General features: G+C 45.6%; 2 protein-coding genes and 1 long non-coding RNA gene across 8 annotated transcripts in view; 1 reads left to right on the top strand and 2 right to left on the bottom strand.

Moving 5' to 3' along the window:
* FBXO15 (F-box protein 15) overlaps positions 1-13,877 on the bottom strand; it is an 88,911-nt gene extending 75,034 nt beyond the window's left edge. For 5 of the 6 annotated variants that reach the window (XM_039839663.1, XM_039839637.1, XM_039839643.1 and 2 more), the window contains exons 1-4: positions 13,415-13,877; positions 7,240-7,350; positions 4,584-4,688; positions 546-788 (exon numbers count right to left, since the gene is read on the bottom strand). In XM_039839663.1, the coding sequence (XP_039695597.1) occupies positions 546-788; positions 4,584-4,688; positions 7,240-7,350; positions 13,415-13,521 (566 nt within the window). In that variant the 5' untranslated portion in view covers positions 13,522-13,877. Of the gene's footprint in view, positions 1-545; positions 789-4,583; positions 4,689-7,239; positions 7,351-7,610; positions 7,630-13,414 lie in introns of those variants that run through there. The other variant, XM_039839667.1, reaches the window with a different exon arrangement.
* A 26-nt stretch (positions 13,878-13,903) lies between these two features.
* Positions 13,904-19,705, top strand: TIMM21 (translocase of inner mitochondrial membrane 21). The gene is made up of 6 exons (XM_039839680.1): positions 13,904-14,681; positions 17,207-17,269; positions 17,349-17,446; positions 18,839-18,912; positions 19,003-19,108; positions 19,201-19,705. The coding sequence occupies exons 1-6, from the start codon at positions 14,384-14,386 to the stop codon at positions 19,294-19,296; spliced, it is 735 nt and encodes a 244-aa protein (XP_039695614.1). The 5' UTR covers positions 13,904-14,383; the 3' UTR covers positions 19,297-19,705.
* Positions 14,355-17,349, bottom strand: LOC120584107 (uncharacterized). The gene is made up of 2 exons (XR_005647963.1): positions 16,382-17,349; positions 14,355-14,865 (listed from the first exon to the last, which is right to left on the bottom strand). It is a non-coding gene; the product is annotated as an uncharacterized LOC120584107 (long non-coding RNA).
* Positions 19,706-20,368: the final 663 nt, after the last annotated feature.

Raw genomic sequence — 20,368 nt, 5'->3', positions numbered from 1 at the left:
AAAAAAAAAGCAAGCTAAAAATGTTTACATTGCTCGGGGGGAGGAAAACTAACCTCTATTTCACAGACCAACTCTAAAGCATCCAGTTCCCTAAAACCAAAATCAAAGTTCCCAGAACGTGCCCAGCATAAGTTTCCATGTCACCAACAGCTCCCTCTCTAGACCACTTCCCCTCACCTGACAAGCAGGCACTGACATCTATAAGTTCTTGGTCCTGGCCATGCACACGAAGACGAAGGGTCCGCCCAGGGGGAGAAATGCCTTGAATGCCTTTGCCTCACCACCAGAGCAGATTACGAGGCTACTTCTGCTTTTCACAAACACTTTAGACCATTTACATGGAACAGGAAAATACTATATACTTTTTACATGCGCAGAAACACACAGAAATATCAAGAGACAATCCCTCATAGTAGCAAGCACATGTACGTCCTGGGTACACAATGGTCTGAGCTTACACCATCCTGCTTTTTAAGGTGATCTACATTTGAATGTTAAGAGCACTCAAGCAGCCACTGGGCCCCCATCCAGGGAGACATGCGTACCTGAGGGCCTCTTTGGTCTTCACTGGAAGGCCTGTGTAAGGGTCGACAGGTTTGAGAACCTGAGCGAGGGCTGCCTTTACAGAGGCGATCTGCTTTGTGACATATTCTTTCTTCCAATATCCAGCTTCTTTATCCTCAACTGACAGCACGTTCACAGGCTCAGCCGTTTTCTCTACTGAATTAACTTTCCAATTAGACCTTTTAGGCGAAAAAGCAGTTGAGTAGATTCTGATCCAAATAAAACTGGGGGAAAAGAATAAATAAGTAAACTGTCTGAGACCTTGTCATGTACCTATAGTTGCAACATATTAATTTGGTGAGGCACAACAATTTTCAATAGTCTAATTCCAGGAGTAAGTCAAGCTGAAGATTCACAGTTCTTCTTGCATTTAGGTGAACTGCAGTCTGAGGTAAGTGTTTTGATTCATCAACCCTAGGAACACTAAAAGGAAAGGCTTGTCTCCCAGAGTCAGGTAAAAAGGAGTGATCTGATGTGATTGGAGTCATCCAAACCAGTGACTTCCTACCTCAATAACTGAATAGGAGATCTAGTATAGAAAAAAAGCAAGAAGTGTATACAGTGTGATTCCTGTCTTGTCATTTTGAATATACTCATGTTTTTAAAAGGTCAGAGAGTAGATACACACATAGAGAAATATCAACAGTAACTGAACTATATGTTCTTTTTGCTTTCTATGTTTTAAGTGTTCAACAATGAACATACACTTCTTACAGCGAAAAAATGAATTGTATTAATAACTACCAATGACAGTTACCACTTTTTGAGCACTGTGTATTAAGCATTATTTCAGCACTTTGTATGCATTATTTTTTTTCAATCCTTACAACAAATCGATGAGAGAGCTGCTACTACTGTTCCCATTGAACAGATGATGGAACCAAGGCCCAGGTGTGACGGGACCTTGCCCAGGTCTGTGAAAATGAGCAAGTGGTAGCACCTGGACTACACCCACTAGCCTCAACCAGTGCTCATTACTCTTCAATAAATACAGAAACAGACTCAAAGAAATTGAATAGGTTATCCAAACAACAGAGCCACAACGATGGAATTTAAATTCGGTTCCGGCCCAGGGTCTGAGGGCCTCTCACTTTGCAGTAAGAGGCCCCAGAAAGTGACAAGAGCAACACAGTCAGCTGGGGCCAAGGCTGAGCCAGGGCGCCTCTCTCCCAGCCATGCAAGACAGGTGAACTGCTCTTGGGGAAAACGGAGGCGGAGGTTAAAACCAATGTCCTAATGTGAGAGGTGAGGTTTACACAAATCAATTATCTGCTGATTTATGTCTCCATATTCTATTCAGTGCGGAAAGGGACGAAATGGACGATGGCCAAGAGGCATCGAACAGAAGGCGAATGACTCCCCTCCCCTACGTTACCCTCGGCCACAGGTAAGGAAGACGCTGAGCTGTAGATCTGCAGGAGACACCACAGAGCCTCGAAGGTCACGGCTGTCTCAGTCGCTCAGCGATAACCCGGCAGAAAGGGGACACTTGTCAGAGGCACTGGGAAAGCGGTCCCCTTGATGCAGGCCTTACATGGACTTCCCCACAGACCCATGCGCAGCCAGCTCGTCCTAGTACGGCTTTTTCGAGCAACTTCTCATCCCACGAAGTCGTTTCACGCCTAGCCTTATGCCTTAAAGTATCTATGTTTTCATTTCAGAAATCTGACACTACTTGGTACATGCCCTAACACTCACATACAGAGTACACGTCACGTGGAGAGGGCAAGTGGCGCGTGAAGCCTCCATCTCCGGTGACGACGCCCGCGCCCAACATCCGTACGACAAACCACTTTCACACACGTATCTTACCTAACTTAGCATACGTGCAGCCTGGAGAGAATGAGAACATGTTACAGAATTGAAGCACTCTGTAGATTGTTCCCCTTGATTATTTACAAAATACAAATGTCAAGTTGAAGATGCTTCTATCAGCCTCCAAAACCCAAACACACTCATTTCTTGATCGCAAATGCTCCTTCCCATTAAAAAGCTAAGGTAGATTTGAGGACAAGAGCTTATTTATCTAATCTATCAGCCAGGCACAGAATACTTCAAATAACTTGTTCAGAAAATGGGGCCAATTTAATGTTCTGGTAAACAGTGCTTCCCAGAGTGCTGGGAAACAGAAAGCCCCCCTGCTGACGCAGACCCAGTCCGTCCACGCCTCCATCGCCCCCCACAAAGCCCAGCGCTCATGCTGAGGGCTGACTGCACGGCAGGGAGGCAGTGCCCACAAATGGAACGGGTGCCAGAGACATGCCCATCCTTCAGATGCGTCCCCCGGAAGTCATCAGTGTGACTGGCTACAATACGTGCTCATGTCCTCTCTTCAGAAACAATGCTTAGAAAGTACCACTAACTTTCCAAAACCACACGTTTCCCCATTCAGTTGTTAATACAGCCTTTTAATGAAGACTATGACACTTCAAAACACAATTCAACTTATACAATTAAGATTCATCCTTTGAAAAAGAAAACAAACATGAGGATAACCATCAGAACCTCAGATTTTTAAAAGACACCTTCCAAGAAAGTGGGACGGACACACATTTAATAATAAAAGGGTGTAGGGACAACCACCAGAGCTCTGGCCCAAGTCCACAGAGAGGCCCAGTGCCTGCGCTGGACAGGCCTTGAGGTTGAGACCAGAGAGGTGATACCTAAAGAAACCGAGAATTTAGAATTTATCAGCTTATCTAAGTAAGCTGAGTTCTAGCCTTAAAGAACACTCCAAAACACTAAGAGACACATAAAAATTGCTCTACATTCATTCCAGAACTATTGTTAAGAACATGATTCACTCGATGTGTGCATTTACTGACATAAACGGAGAGACATATTTTCTCCCACAGAAAAACATCTTTTCAAATTAAAAGAAAAACCACCCTTTCCAACCAGAGAATGGTTAACACCCCCTTCTGATTTTAAGACTTGACTGATCACTAGCCTGACTTGGACAAATTCTGAAGCCCAGATTCCAGAGCACAGAAGTCTCCGGAAAGGCAGGCGAGGGCTGCACATTTTTGCGCTTTCCCAGCTGGTCCTGGCACCGCCGCCCCGGGGACAGGCATCTGAGAACCAACGCACCAGGCACCAGACGACGTTTCCCGCCCACTACGTTCCCAGATTAACCAGCACCGCGCCTTCTCTCTGTCACTCCCCATGTCACTCCCCATGTCCTCACCTATCAAACCACCAGCGCAATCTGCACCCCCTCATCTCGAGCTCTTCCCCGGCTGATATGTGGGTTCCATGTGGGATCGGCACCTGTCTGATCTTCTGGTGCCAAAAGAGAGAGGGACCTAAAACCCAAGTTGTTTAGCTGTAGGCTACGAAATTTTCACCAGAAGTTAGGAGGTGCCCACCAGCTCACCCCGAAGATAAAATTCTGAGTTGTGGATAAAAATGCGAGCAACAACAGAGAACAAAGCTTCCGTCCCTTTTCTCGTGGCTGCGGACTGGCCCAGGCGGGTGGTGTGACCCCCATCTGTGGCTTCCTGCCACCCAGGCAATGCCTGTGTGACAGCGGCTCTCGGCCTATCTCTACCCTTCTCACGCCTCCCTCCAGCAAGGCGCCAGGCTGCTCCCCAGACCCCCGACGGAGCCCCCTCCCTCGTCTTCTCTCTTCAGGGTCTGCACACATCCCGCTCTGCAAACAGGGCCAGGCTCAGCCAGGGGCGGGCCCCCCAGAGCTGCCTGAGCCCGTGGGGGTAAGCCTGCCTGCTTCTCAGGGACAGAGCGAGTCCCCTGGCCAACAGACCGAAAGCCACCTTCTCCAACAGCTACACCAATAACAAGTTGGATCTTTTTCAGTTCATGAAAAGAATATTCCTTCCTTTAAACATACAAATTCAAATCTTTGAAAATGATATATAACTAATTAATGCATCAGACATACTATATGTCGAAAAATTCTCTTGAAATTTTTTTAAATTTAAAAAAAAATGGTTAAAAGGTCTCATTAGTTTTCACGACTTCTATCAAAACAAGACAGAGACGTTCAGTTTTCTCCTTACTTGTCATTGGCCAGATGATAAAAGCGCCTGTTCACACACCCAGTGCACAGCAGGGTCATAGCATCCAGGTAGGACAGTATCTTCAGCAAGATTTCTGAAGGCAAGCTGAGAGAGAAGGGGAGAAATCGGAAAAGTGAGTGAGTTTAATCTACAAGTAACCCAGAAAATAACCAGGTGGTCATCTCCAAAGGGAAGGTGATAAACAGAGCCTTCCTGTACAAGGCAACCTGCACCCTCACCTTCAATTATGCGACTGACATGCTCTGCTTATTAGGATTCTCATGACATAACCCAAACCAATACAGAGACAGGGTACAAAGAGCTAACTTCCTTGGCATTTTAATCATGTTCTCGCACTGAATCAAACAGGCAGGATTTCACTGCCTCCCTAATGAAAGTATTACTATTTGATGAGATAAACGGAAATGAGACAATGCATTCTTAGCTATCAATAAGAAAAATATAGAATCTTCCCTCAAAACAAAACAACAACAAAAAAAAACACTGTAAGTAGAAGAGGAAGTATCAGCTCATTTTCCACCTGACCGATGCCACTCTCTCTTCCTGTGGCTTCAAGCAGACACCAAGCCCTGCAAGGTTTTCTGAAGTATCTTTTTCTTTTTCATTTATGTGCCTAAATAAGAATGATGCTGAGATTCATTTTCAGTCTCCCATGTATTTCTACGATCTCAGAATTTTACAAAATGCTGAGATCGTAGAATTTTACAAAATGTAAGAATCTGAAAGTGTCTAGAAAGCATTAGTGATGACAGGAAGTCAAGAAGGGGTTCATGAACCTTAAGCAAAAGGAGCAATGAAGAGGAAGCTGTAGAAGATTGGGGGGTCCTCTCTATGTACTTCTGGCAGAAGTTGAGATCAAAGATGTTCTTAATTATTTTTCATAAAGTTTCCTCGAAGCCAGTGTAGTCAATGCCCACAGGCAGGCCGGGTTACTTCCTTTTGGTTTCTAATTATCCCATGCTGCAGCGGGTGGGCTAGGGGAGGTGTCAGAGCACGAAAATCTGCTTCGGGTCCACATGCCTCCCTGAGAAAACGGAAGGTCATCTGTGCGTTCATTTCAGGTCAGTAGCATGACAGGTCAGGTAGGAAAAGGTCCTTGTCCCCGTCCCATACTGTGGATCCACCGCGATGTTCCTGCACTTGCAGCTTTCTGCTCCCGGTTCCATGAGACAGCTCAACCCCCTTGCCAGGTCCCTATCTGGCCCCGGGCTCTGGGTCCCCAGCGTCCTTCCATTCCTGCCTCCCTCTCCTGTGTCATTCAAATCAGCCTCTAAAACACCCCCCCCAAATCCTCACCCTAAAATGACATTCACCCTGATCCCCCATCTCCCTCCAACCACCACAGGACGATTTCTCTGCTCCCTCTACTACTAAGCTTCCAGGGAAGAACAGAACGAGAGAAAACAAAGCCTGTCTACACCTGCTGCCTCCACGACCTTGCCTCCCACTTCCTTTCTGTTTGTCACATTTTGGTGTGAAATAAGACAGACAAAAAACATATAAAAGTAAGTGTCCGGCCCATTCCCACCCCGCTTGGCTGACCAGCTCTGCGGCTGCCCCCAGCCTCCCCGCCCTCCCTCAGCAGTGCAGACCCGACCGCAGCCTCGCAGCCATCTCTCCAGCCGCACACCACCCCACCTCACTGGTTTTCCCAGGCTCCTTGGTTGGTTCCACATGTCCCAGCCCCTCCGAGCCTCTCCTGAGCCCTGTCGCTCTTGCCTCTGCCCACTCCCCAAGACATCCGGCCCAGCCCTCGGCCGCAGATGCCTCCCATAGACTCGCACAGCCGCTGTCCTTTGGGCCTCCTGGTTCAGGTGTCCCAGGCCGCTGTGCCTCCTTCCTGTCCCGACCCCAGTGCTTTTCCATCCCAGTGAGTGGCATAGCTTAAATAGTTCCCTTAATTAGATTTCTGTTCAGCTTTTTATTTCTTTTTAAAAACCCACTACCAGCATGTACACTGTTAGCTGAGCTAGTTATGTTAGAGTACTAAAAGCCCAAAACTTGAAATCAGGCAACTTATGTTTTAATCTGAATTTTGCAATCTGTAGGCCACATGAGCCCGCTTCCTCCACTGTAAAGTGTCTAAGACAACGCCAAGCTTTCAAGGCTGTACACGGCGCTTAGCACATAGCTAGTGGCCCATCAGTATTTGTACAGAATGGATCCATAGGCACATCAGCATCAATTTCAAAGAGTAATTTAAAAAAAGATTCTACAGATCTTGCTGGTGAGGTCACAGTATAGAATCTTGCCATGACAAAATGGGTCCCCAAAATACTGAAAGCTAAGAAATTCAGAGACCTCTTGAGCTTTTAGAAGAAGACACTTTAATCTTCTTTCTCCTTTTTCAAGGGTCCTTATCAACTGGAAAGTGAATAATTTTGAAGAACATTTTTAAAAAAGGAAAAATTTACTTATCACTTTTAGAACTTTAGCTTCATAAAACTAGTCTAATAATGATGGTGGTGACAGGCTGATGACTCACATCAAATTCTCTGCGTTGTACATTCTTCCTACACAATTCTATTCTTAGAGAGCTCAAAATGGCAACCTGGTGTATGCGGCATCATAACTTTCTCTAATAACTCCATCCCTAGAGCCCCCAGAAAAGCGGCAGAAGACTCCTGCTACTGACCCGTCCAGAGACACGGAGCAGTGAGCCGAGGATCTCTCACGGCTCCTTTCATGCCTGGCAGACTGCTTCAGAGTCGTGCAGCCTGCAGCAAAATTGTCTCCTGGCCCTTTTCTGAAAGTAAACATGGAAAATGCAAATTAGTATAATGAACGCTATAGTGGCCATTCTGCTCCAAAATTTTAAAAGATTCATAAATTCCAAAGAGTATTCACTGTGAAACTCATCTCTGCAAAGGAAGGAAGGGCGGAAGGGAGGGAGAGGGGACGGGAGGGAGGTTGGGTGGGACTGGGAAATATTCAGTGTCCTGAGTCAGTGAGCCTGAAAACTGGACTTCACTCTGATGTGTTCTGAAACTAAAATTTAACACTTACTCTTATTATAGGCTGTCAGCATCAAAGAGGAGCTGTAAAATACATTTAATGAAAACGAAAGTGAAAAGATGAGTGTAGTGATGGGCCAGTTTCAATAACACAACAGAAACCTTATGTAGAGTAAAAAAAAAAAAATTGTGAGCTAAGACTGCCAACACAATCAACGACCCTACTGACCTTTGAGGGGTGATGACTGGTTCCAACTCTAGCTTTGGCAGTCATAGCCATAGAAGTACCAAACGCCCACAAGTGTTTCCTCATTTTAACATCTCACATTCAATGGAATATACTTTAATTGTCCATCTTTTTTTATTTTAGTGATACATAATAGTGAATCTTATAATCAATGGCTTTTATGATTAGTGAAATAGGGTATATAATATTTTATGCATTTAGTCCTTTTCAGAAGTTTCTAAAATAATTTTTTTATTAAAATCAGCCGTCAATACCAGTAGCATTCAGTGGCGGCTACGTAGGGCTCTGAAACACCCAGAGAGTCAGAGCCCACAGCCTCCACTTCTAGGCAGCAGCCTGCAGAGGCAGCTCCTGGTGGATATGCTTTTTCCCTTGGAAAAGTTTGGAAGTGGCTTCTTTTACCACACACACATCAATTACTGACCCTCCTCCCACCCAGCATATTTAAGGGACTAAAATCTAGAGTGCACTTATGCATATGCTCAGTTCACCAGCACCATCATTATGAGTATGTCATTTGTTCAACAAGAGTTTAACCAACATCAGTTTCTTCCATCACGCTGATTCCCTGAACACATTTGGACTAACATTCAAAGAAGAAGGATATGGGCAATAATTGGGGTCTCCAAAGTGGGAAGTCCCAAGAAGTTGGAAGAAAGGGCAATAATTTCTCTGGAAGCTGAAGAATGAAATCCACATAGACAGATCTGAACACAGGATGGCCCTCAAACCCTGCACAACCAGCACTTAGGAGGTGTGGGGACTGTATCACGCATGGACTCAGCATAGCCTGTTGCCTACTGAGGAGGTGGGCACACCAAGGTGCACACGTCAGCAGGAGTTCTAGTTGTCCAACATTGCCCATGTGCTGCTGTGCAGCCAATGAATTTCTCTTCCTTTGATAGAGTTTTCTTTTCAGAGACAAACATGATGGCTGGCACATGGCAAGCCCTCAAACATTAGCACACTGGCATCCCAAGTCAGAAGGTTGAATACTGAAAACCTTTCCAGATGCTGGAGGGTGACGAATTCACCAAGATAGGAGAATAGGCTGACTACCTATGCCTCTCCATTCCAGATTCAGCAAAAGGTACTCAACATGCGTTTGTCTTCTCTAACTAGTATGTACTCGGGAAATGCGAAGCAGTCAGGCTGACCCAGTGGATTTCAGTCTGTGCTCTGCAGAACAGGAAGGAGAGGAAGAGAAGGCAGGAAGGTGCTGATTTGGAAAGTTAGTAATGCCCCAGCCACCTTTAATCAGAGACTTCCACCAGTGCCATACATTTTTGTGCTCCTGCTGAAAAACATTTTTAAGCAAAGACTTCCACAGCAGAGAAGCTTCAGCAACACTGACTTCGCTCTAACAGTCATCGGAGGCAAACACCATTCCCTGCTCATGTTAGTTTCCTAGGGCTGCCTTAACAAAGTACCTCAAACTAGGTGGCTTAAAACAACAGAAATGTATGGCCTCACAGTCCCAGAGGCCCAAAGTCTAAAACCAAGGTGCTGATTTTACATAACGCCAGCGTGACTTCAATCCCTGCTCCATCTTTACACAGCCATACTCTCTGGGTGCATGTACGTCTCTGTATCTCTTCTTACAAGGACATCAGTCATAATTAATTTAGAACCAACTCTGATCCAATATGACCTCATCTTACCTAATTACATCTGCAAAGACCCTATTTCCCAGGAAAGTCACATCCTGAGGTTCTGGATGGACGAAGTTTAGAATTAGTGGAGACGGGGTACATCATTCAACACAATATACAATTTTTAAGTACATATTTTTTAACTTTTATTTGAGTGTAGTTGGTATACAATATATATTAGTTCCAAGTGTACAATATAGTGATTCGACATGTTTATATCTTACAATGTGATCACCCCACTAATTCTAGTGATCATCTGTCACCGTGCAAACTTACCACAATATCACTGACTGCGTTCCCCTTCCCCCGTTCACTCCCCGTCTCCTCCTCCCTCTGGTACCCATCCCTTTGGTCTGTTTCTGAATGTTTTTTTTTGCTTGTTCTGTTTTTTTAGATTCCACATGTAAGTGAAAGCATATGGCACATTTTAAAATGATTAAAAGCACTTTATATTTTAAGTGATTATTCTTGTAGTTCTACATTGACCTGTGTCACACATTCAAAGACAAAATACCTTCAGTTGACAGAGGCATCTAACACTTAAGTTTTAAGGACTCTCTATTGCTCTCCCACCAAATCACAGTATCCCTAAGGAGCTTCCAGCCAGTGCCCTGTCGATCCTGCCAGGGTGAAGGGTCACACCAACGAGTCTGTACCCACGCACTGTGTGAAGACTCGGGGGTGTCTCTCACTAAGGCCAACGAGTCTGTACCCGTGCACTATGTGAAGACTCGGGGGTGTCTCTCACTAATAAATTTTTTAAACAATATTTTTAATTAATAAACTCTGCTGTGGTTAATCAAAAATCAGTTTATAAGCACTACTAAATTGATAACAGCTTTTTACCATTATGTATTTAGTCAGTCAAAAGATGTCAAAAATAAAAAATAAAAACTATTATCCCAGGCCTTTCCAGGGGAACTGGTTTCAATCTAGCAAATTAGCAAAGAGCAAATAAATGATAAGGACCAGTGAAGGCTGCTGCAGATAAACAGGCATTCTCATTCATCACTGGGAGCAAATTTGGTGCAAAAGTATGGAAAGCCAAACCTGGTAGTGTATGTCAAGACCCTTAAAAGGCACATACATTTTTTAAGCCAGGGATTTCACTTCTAGAAATATATCCTAAGGTGAGAAAACGCACCCTGTGACTTCACTCAAGAATCTGTCTCAAAGTTGTCTCTTGGGGAAAAACACTAGAAACAATGTAAGGATAGGTTAGGCTCCCTGGCCTGAGTAGTTAATAGTGTTCAGCCAGTTAAAATGTCATTTCAACACAGGTGAAAGCGTTTGAGACAGAAACAAGTTCATAATGTCTCCCAGATGCCTGCATAAGGTGCTCCCTCGCCTCCTTCAAGTATTCATTCAAACACCACCATCTGAGAACTTTCGGCTACGCTCTAAAACTCCAATCACACGCAGACACGCACAAACTTTGAGCCCCTTCCCTATTTTCCTCCTTAGCACACATCACCATCCAACACTGCGCGTTCTACTTATCTACCTGGTTCACTACCACGGCATGTAAGCGCGACATGGGGAGGTATCCTGCGTGGGTTTTGTTCACTGCTGATTCTTCAGCACCCACAACACACCTGGCATGCAGACGGCATTCCGTAATATCTGTTAAATTCATAACATAGCAACTGAAAAAAGCAGGTTAAATCAGTAGAAACATATAGAATCTTATATAGTCTTATTTGTGTATTTCTCAGGAGAAGAACACATACATACAAAGAAAAGAGGTCTAGAAGGAAAGATAACAAGATGTTAACCAGTAATTACATGTGATTACAAGGATTACAAGGTAAGAAGGGGTTTGGATGATGGTTGCTTCTGAATGAGGGCTAGACAATTGAAAGGACAGAATTCTATATATTTTCTAATATTTAATATATTGAATTGTGGAGTTTTTTGTTGTTTTAATTTCAAAGCTGAGAATCCCATACACAAAAATGTTCGAAATCACAGTTTCATAGCACAATCCTTTAGGCATTCATAGTATTCTGTGAAAGAACAATTCTTTTTTTCTAGCAACAAATTTTGCCCGATCACTTTGAGTAAGTTCAATATTTTAATAATCTACCTCCTGGGCTTGACTTTTAATGCCCGCTAAATCAACAAAATAAGACCAAGTAGAAATTAAGCCAAATTGATATACTTTCTGCTATATTTCTTAGCATTAATAATATTTATATATATTCACATTTTGTGTTAAAAGGGGAACCACTGATTCCCTATTAAGATCGAATTTTTCTGCAGAAACATTAAAAATAAACACCTACTTAGACCATAATTGATCATTCTTAGCACCTGACTTTTCTTTACCAAAAAGAATGTATATATCCCCAAATCACAGGCTGACATGCAGGCTCCCATGAAAGGCATGATGACAGGCCCTCTAATTACATCATTTCACCAGGAAGTATAGTCAACTTACAAAGTAATAGAAGATTCATCTTATAAAAATCATTCTACTTCTCACTAACAGAGGACTATATGTAAAAGCTAATTTTAGTAGTAGCGGCAAATAAGTTTAAAGTTCAAGCTCCCTATTTAAATTTCAGTCTTCCTCTCCTACTTAAGAGAATTTCTGCAGGCACTGTCACAATTTTATTTGTCACAAGGCTTGTGGTATGTCTAGCATTACAGATATTCACTCAAGAACCAACTATTACCATAACACGAAGGGACAGGGCCCTGCCTGTGAAACCAGGGTGATGGAACCCTAGAATGGTCACGGGACAGTCTTGGAGATTCGGGAAAACAAAAAGTACTGAAGTGGTAGGTATTAGAACCCTTTCTTATGCTTAAACATAGGCGTTTGATATATTAGAACGCATAATATGCATAACCCTTTATACCTGTAAATCAAGACTTACAAGCAAAAGATAATCCTCAAGAATGCGAACTGCCCTTCGCGTTATCCCGTCACCTGGTGAACTAACTGGAATGCTGGGTACAGAGCTAGGAACAGCTCGTGATACAACGAAAGGGACCTAATGCGGTACCACGATGAGCGTGGATGCTTCGGACATGCTGGATCGTTCACTTTGCGGGGAGTTGGGCTGACGACCCTTTCCCGGCCCCTCCCCGCCCCACTCAGCGGCCTGCCCCGGCTGTCGCGGAGCGCCCCTCGGCCCCACGGATCCCCAAGAGACACGCAGGAGCCGAGCCTCTGGATCCCGGAGCGAGGATACCAGCGGCCCCAGCGCTTGGGCAGGGGGACTGGCAGAAGACGAGGTGCAGCCCGAGGGGTGGCCGTCCCGGGGGCGGCCTGCGTTTGCTCGGGGCGCGGACTTGGCCCCGGTACGGAGAGTGGAGGCACTAGCCGGGAGCGGGCGCACCCTGACCCAGCCGCCTGCGGGGCGGCCGCTGAGGGGCGCTGTGGCCGCGGCTCACGGGCCGTGGGCGGGGCGAAAACCACGACGCCCCGCTGAGTACTCTCCTCCTCTAAGTGACAACGTCACACGAGACCCGGTGATTCCCGGTGTCAGAGGGAGGGAGCAGCTTTGGGTGCGCGTCCCGGAAGCCGTGCCCTTCCGGGGCCTGCAGGTGGCGACCGTGATTGGCACCTGTCTCCGCAGGTGAAACTCGCGCACGGGGCGGGGCCTCCGCGAGGCGCTGCGCCAGGGGCGAGGGGCCACCCACGTCCGCATCTCCTCACGGTGCCTTCTGCCTGACTGAACGGAAGGACAGGGGCTGCTTCCCGGGGGAGCTACTCTCCAGGCGCCATGACTTGGGGTAACCCCATGTTTCCAAGTTGAAGAGACCTCCGCCGTCCTTCCAGACCTTTCCCGCACTGAAAAGCGCGGCGAACAGGGCGCCAGAGCGGGACCAGGGAACGTGAAGGGGAAAGGGCGGTGAGGCCGGAGCAGCGAGGGGCTCCCCTCACGGGGGCTCCCTGGGCGCGCACCCCCGCCGGGCGGACCCCACCCGCGGCCCCCCGACCTTCACCTGAACCCGCCGCTCCCAGGGGCCGCTACGAGGCCGCCGAGAGGCAGGTGCAGCGCCTGAAGGCCGAGGCAGAGCTGCCGCAGGAGCCGGCCGCGTCCGGTCGCCATGGAGACCCGACGCGGAAAGCCGAGGCGGCAGGACGACCAGCGAGAAAAGCGCGCCTCACCAGGCCACGCCCCCTGACGCCGGCGCGCTCCCGGACACGCGTGCGCAGAGGCGGGACCGAGGGCCTGTCGATGCGCTCCGGGAGTGGTTTTAGGGGCTGCAGGGCCGGCTTTTTCTCACGACAGGAGTCGAGGACGCCGTGCAGCAAGTGAGCCCCCGGGGCGCTGTGGCCACATGCTGGCTCTGCGGTAGTTCGCACTACTCTGTCTCGTTTCCTCGGGAGGAAACAAACGCAAAGGCTACATCATTTGCCCGTGAGGAACGACAGAGCCGCAGTCAGAGCTGAGAGTTCCCAGTTTACCCACGCAGCTTGCGATTGCTGATTTGACTTTTGCAAGTTCTTGAACTGTTTTCCGCCCGCCCTCGCAGGCGGCCCCGCCTCCCTGCCGTGCGCCGACTACGTGCAGCGCGTGCGTACGCGGCCTGCGCAGGGTCGTCTGCGAGGCGGCGCTCTGGCCGCTTTGCACTGTGGGAGATGGAGTCCTCATGCCCGCCCCGCTGCGGCAGATGTGCGAGAAGTGAGATCCTCAAACTACTGTTCCCTGGCCCCTCCGGGGCTTCCCAGCTCGCTTTGCAAAGGCATGGCGGGCAGAGCGCGGAAGTTAGCGTAGAAGGTAATCAAAGCACCTTAATTGAAGTGAAAAGAGGCCCAAAGAGGAGGGCACGTACACAGTGACTTCGGCCGTGCTGAATTACCGGCGTGAACTTGCCCACGAGTACACGTCCGGCCGGGTTTGTAGCGGGTGGCGAAGCTTTACTAACCGTCGTTGCCATCTTCCCTAAGCGGAGCGGTTGTCTGTGAACATGATTTATACTTTTCTGCGAGTTGTACAGTATACGGAGAAGCTGCACAGATCCGCGGGGAAGCGGTGGGTTTTGCCACCCTTTTTACTTAACAAAGCTTGCTTGAAGACTGAGCCCAGTTTGAGATGGGGGCTGCACGAGCAGAGCAGAACGGTGCGACCTAGGCGTATCCTTGGAGTCACCCAGAAAACCATCTGGACGCAGGGACAGAGCCCCCAGAGGGCGAAGGAGGACAGCAGCAAACAAGTGTCTGTGCACAGTCAGAGAGGGGAAACTGCCATCTCAATGTCACAGAAAGGTAAAAGGGAATTCTCCAGGGATGGTCACTCTTTCAACAAACGTGGCAAGAGTTGCCAGTGCCCTTTTATAGAAGTTCAGTGCTTAAGATGGGAAGACAGTTCACACAAATTAAAAGGTAGAACTGCAAAACGACTTAGAATCTGAGAATATAGATCTACAATTTTCGTACATCTGAACTGAAACTTGAAAGTTGATTTTGATATAACTGTTGAATTATGTCTAGAAAAATTTTCTCAACTTTTATTCTGGTGTGGAGACAGCTATATAAAAATTAGCCATTGTTTAATACTTTAAAATAGTCAAGCAAGTGGCCCAGATGTTATTTCATCTATTTGAATCTCGCGTTCACGCTTTCAGACATTAGTAACTCTGTGAGGCACACTTCCCCAGTTCTACACAACTGAAAGTTAAATACAAAAGTCCCTAATCTCAGTCTTCTAAAACCCACTGTTCTCTGGACAACCATTCACAAGGATTTCTTGAGCTTCCATTTTCTCTATGCTTAGAAGGTGAGCAGATGCTAACAGGTATGGCAAAGAAATCCTAAATTCTTTGAGAAATTGGAAAGAAAATCGATACAGAGTGTGAAACGGTGTGCTACAAAGAAAGAGTTCTAGGGCGCATATGATAAAAAAATAATGGATAGAATAAATAGAATTATGGAATCATCATCCATAAGGATTAACTCATGTAGATAATTCAGTAAACACTTCTCTTGAGTGGCTGCTATTGTGCCCACGTACTGAGTTGGACTGCACATAACGACAGGGTTGAAGGTGTCCCACACATTCCTTCCTGTGGCACATGCATAAGAACAACTGTAAAGAACTTGCCTGTAAAATAGGAAAGGTGAAATGTAATGTCAGAGAAAATCAGTTTTCACAGATGAGATAAAGCATTTTTATTTATTGATGCTTCATTTCACAAATAATTTGTAGAAAAAATAAGTAAAAAGGAAGCAATTCAGACACCCATGATCGTACCACTCAAAGGCAACTTAATATTTTGGTTTCTGTCACTTTAGCGCATGTACTTTTTAACAATTTTAACAAAAAAATTTAGTTTTTGCAATCTGCTGAATATGTCAAAAATATAATCTAGTGTTTCATTCCTAATAGCTGAACAGGGTTATGAGGGATGATTAAAAGTTCAGCATGAACAAAGAGCTCGTGTGCAGAGGTCTAAGGCACAGAGGTGTCAGACAGCATGTGGCAGGTCATCTGGGTCACAGTACAGGCAGGGCCTGCTGCAGAGCCCTGTCTGATCTGGACCTCATTCAAAGGTAAATGGGTGGCATCAGGTAAAACTATATGTCTGTTGTTGTTATAAACTCTTCATACTGAATTTCACAGTTTTGGATGTTAACTCTAATGGCAATCAGATCACTTAATTTTTGTTAACTTTAAAATGAAACATTCTGAGCAAATAAAAAATACCATTTGAAAAAAAAAAAAGGTGACTGGGAGGCATCAGCATTCCCCAACGTGGGACTTGCTGCCTCCAGAGTCCGAAGAGGCCATCACGCATTGCGGCAGGATGGACGGGAGCAGCGGTTTGTCTTTTACTTGGGATGGGGCGCCCCGCACGGGCACTGCTGAAAGGCTTGCAGGTGTGGGGGCCGGCCCTGCGTTGCTGCCCAGCCCATCCCCCACACTCGGAGCACACTTATCCTACCAAGCTTCCCAACACATGTGCCACTTGTTACCGTCAGCTCCAGCGTGATGGCATAGTGGGCAAATGTGATGTTTCACAGAACAGCGTTGCCCAAATCTCTGCAGTGATGGAAGTGACCAGTACGTCTGCTGCCCCAATATGGTCACCATGAGCCACCTGTGGCAGTTGAGTACTTACAATGTCACTTGTGTGGAGGAACTCAAATTTACTTAATTTTAAGTTAAAGTTAGGTTAATTTTAAAGTTAAATAGTCATGTGTGGCATATAGCCACTGTATTGGACATCCCAGATCCAGAACGTTCAGGTCACTTAAAACTGTATGACAGGGTGGGAGACTTAAGGGATCCTGGGCAAAACCACAAATGTACACTTTTATTATCTGTTTCATGTTACTACAAACTAGTACTGTTGCTTCTTGTCATTAGAGGCAGAAATTAACGCACTGTCCATGTCAGCGGCCGATGCCATGAGGCTGTGCTGATGAACTCACATAGTTACCCTCTCTGTACGGGGCTACTGCTCACTGAGCTAACAGTGCACCGGTGTCATCCTCTAGGGTGAGCGTATCTAGGGTTTTCTAAGAGAAGGCTGGTGAGTTACATGAGAATGTGCTGGGAGCCACCACCCCATATCTTTAGGCCTAAGAGTCATGCTAGCTCTGCCATCCGCTCTTAGATGCGACACGGTTTTGATTGGGTTCTGAGTCACAGGAGATTGGAGGACAGCTGCTCTAGAACACACATAGTCCCATTCGTTGGGACCTGAGTCCACACCCCACCGACTAGAAATACCAAAGGTTCTCGCTCGTGCCCTGCACTCCTGTGACTCGGTGGTGTTTTCTCTTTGCAGTGAAAGAAGCTGGAAGGGATTTTACCTACTTGGTAGTGGTGCTTATTGGAACCGGCATCACAGGTCAGAAACACAGCAAGTACGACGCCCTGAATACCTGGTCTTGCTTGTGCTTTGCTTGATCTTTTTCTGTGACTTTCAGGTGGCTTGTTTTACGTGATTTTCAAAGAACTCTTTTCTTCATCCAGTCCTAATAAGATATATGGTAAAGCCTTAGAAAAATGCAGGTCACATCCTGAGGTGAGTTTATGTAATACTACGTAATGCTTGAATTGTGATTATTAGCCCCGTGTTCTGTACTTGAAACGTCTCGATGAGGAGCACCCAAAGGCCCATGTCGGGGTGTTTTCATCCTAAGTGTAAGAGAGTCGTTTTACTAGTCGTCATGGATAATAAGTTCTTAGAATATGCCAGAGCATTAAACCCATGTGACAAGTGTCCAGTCTTTTTTTAAAAACCAGATTCATGACCTCATGATCACATAGTAATTCTTACTGAGAGCCTATCAGGAGCCAAGGACCGTGCTCAGTGTTTGAGTGGAGTGTCTTTATTAAATCTCACAGAAACCGTTTGTCTCAGGTACTGCTGTTATCCCACCGACAGAAGGGGACACCAACACTGAAGGGATTAAAATAAATGTGTAGGGCATAATTAAATGTCAGGACGCATCTCTGAAGAGATGAAAAGTTGCCATGTTATTCACAAACTCAGCCTCTTCTAGATCATCAGCGTTTCGAACAAAACGAAATATACAGAATAAACAGAGAGAGTGGGCTGTTATTAAAGTCATAACTTAATTTGCCGTCTATAAGAGCTCTATGAAGAATAATCAAACTTTAACAACTCAATTTTGTCAACGTTTATAAAGGGCCTATTCTTTGCCTAGCACTGGGCCCGGTAGAAAGGTAGAAAACCCTGAGGTTCTGATACTGATGTGCCCGCTCTGCTAAGTTGTTTGAAAAGTTGTTGTGTTTCAGCTGTACCGTTCTTAAATCTCTCTCATGTTATACATTTCTTTTTTATTTATGCCTGAAAAATGTGACACTAAAGATGCTCCACACAAAATAAGAAAAATTTTATAGACTACAGGCAATATTTTTGTTTGATATTAATTTTTTTCTTAAAGGTTCCAAAGTGTGTGCATTTTAAATTCAATAAAAATTACATTTCTACTTCATTATGAGTTTTCCCGTTAGAAATCATTGATTCCCAACTCTAGATCTAGTTTGTTTTTAAATTGTTTTCGTAGCGTTTAGTATTAGACCCTCCCCCCCATTAGATAAATTCCACTAAAAACGTTCAGCCATTTCACTGTTTGAACACTTTCTTTCATTGTATCTGGGTTTTGGAAGGGGAGTGGGACCAGCTTCACTCAGCCTACACCATTCCAAAACTACAAGTAGTACCATAAAGTTCTCGGATCAGTCCTTGCACAGAAAATATTTCAGTTATTTCTGGGATGATTTTTCCATGAGAGCTTTCTTCTTTTCATCATTGGAATTGTCATTTTGAATAGGTCCTAGGCTTATTGATTTTTTTCTAAAATAATCACTTGGTTTGTCAGAAAATATCTCCCTAGGAAACTTTAAAAACATGGCATTTACTAAATAAGACATTGTCTTTATTCTGCAGGTTATAGGTGTCTTTGGCGAGCCTGTTAGAGGCTTTGGGGAGGTGACAAGGCGTGGCCGAAGGCAGCACGTTAGGTACTGTGCATTGCTTGAATTTGGAGATCTCGGGGGTAATTTTTAAATGAAAGGAATTCAGGCCTGTGTTCTCTCATTTTTTTTTGACAGTTTTGTTGAATATGTGAAAGATGGGCTGAAACACATGCGTGTGAAATTCTACATCCAGGGCTCCGAGCCCGGGAAGCAGGGAACGGTGCACCTCGAGGTGAAGGAGGTGAGCGTCACGGTGGGCCTGGGGACTGAGTGCGCAGCTGCGGGAAACACCGGGGAGAAAAATGACACCTCACAATACTTTCTTTTTTCCAGAACCCAGAAAACGGCGAGTATGAATTTCGATATATATTTGTAGAACTTGAAGCCTATCCTGGTAGAACTATTGTCATTGAAGATAATCGATCCTAAGGTAATGAACTCACCGGCCAGCACGCTGTCTCCTGAGGGCTTTCGCATGGGTCGGCCCTCAACTCGGCTCCTCATAGCTCTTCTGGTCGATTCTGAATGAGACAGGAAAGCTCGTAAAAGTGAACGTGCCTGGGTAGTTGCTGGGCTTAGACAAACTGAATTACAGATTTCCTTGTGTAAAAAGTCATAAAATAGAGCATATTTTATGTCATCTTACTGAACCGTCGATCTTGGGCAGTATTTCTGCTCTACTTATATCTTTCATCGCAAGGGAGTTTTGTTAAAAATTTTACACCGTGTAAGTAAGAAAATAGAGTTCAGTATTCTGTGCTTTTTATGTTGTATAGCTATATAAAATCTGTGAAATAAAACTAACAGAAAGACGTGAGAAGCAGCTTCCTTCCATATACTTTGGAATCTGACTTGAGACGATCATTTAAAAATATTCGAGAACTGTAGGGAACCTGGTGGTGAGTACACGCCCTGCACAATGCTCCTATGAGTTCTGGTGATCTCTTTTCTCCTGTTTCCTGTGAATCGGAGGTGTCATGCGCAGTGGGAAGGTGAATGCTCTAGAGTTGGGGGGACCTGCCTTACTGTTGTGGCTTTATTAGGACAGGTGAATGAGATGCAGGCGCAAGTGCCTGGACCATAGGAGGCACCCATGGAGGGTCCCCACCCCCTTTGGAACGTGCGCTGGTACTTCTTACTACCAAAAGCAGCATGGAAATGAATGAGTCATGTACACACATCATGCCTTTTTTGGCTATGGACCCCCTGTTTTATCTAAAGTATTTACAGGGCATTTGGAGAAAAGTGACCTTAACTTACAAAGTGTGATCATTTTATCGTATCTGTATGAAGCTCTATATGTGCTGGGAAAGTTCTGAAAACGTCTTTATCTGTGGTAGCTTCAGTGGTGACCCCTAGAAAACACGTCCTTCTCCCTCAGAACATTCTACAGAGGACTTTCTGATATGCCCTTGACATTGTAGGATATTTGGGAGTGATGGACCCCCAGGCAAGCTATCTCCCCTTTTCAGTCCATCTCCCTGCTAGTTTGGTTCCTGCT

Source organism: Pteropus medius, unplaced genomic scaffold (genome assembly GCF_902729225.1).
Source record: "Pteropus medius unplaced genomic scaffold, Ma_sr-lr_union100, whole genome shotgun sequence".
Lineage (NCBI taxonomy): Eukaryota > Metazoa > Chordata > Mammalia > Chiroptera > Pteropodidae > Pteropus > Pteropus medius.
Note: the sequence above shows the minus strand (reverse complement) of the source record. Positions and strands in the feature narration are given on the sequence as shown.

Bases quoted from the DNA above. Each gene is read 5' to 3' on its own strand.
- TIMM21 (XM_039839680.1), top strand. From the start codon at position 14,384: ATGATTTATACTTTTCTGCGAGTTGTACAGTATACGGAGAAGCTGCAC. The intron at 14,682-17,206 runs GTAAAAGGGAAT...TTCTCTTTGCAG, and splicing joins CATCTCAATGTCACAGAAAG to TGAAAGAAGCTGGAAGGGAT. The intron at 17,447-18,838 runs GTGAGTTTATGT...TTTATTCTGCAG, and splicing joins AATGCAGGTCACATCCTGAG to GTTATAGGTGTCTTTGGCGA.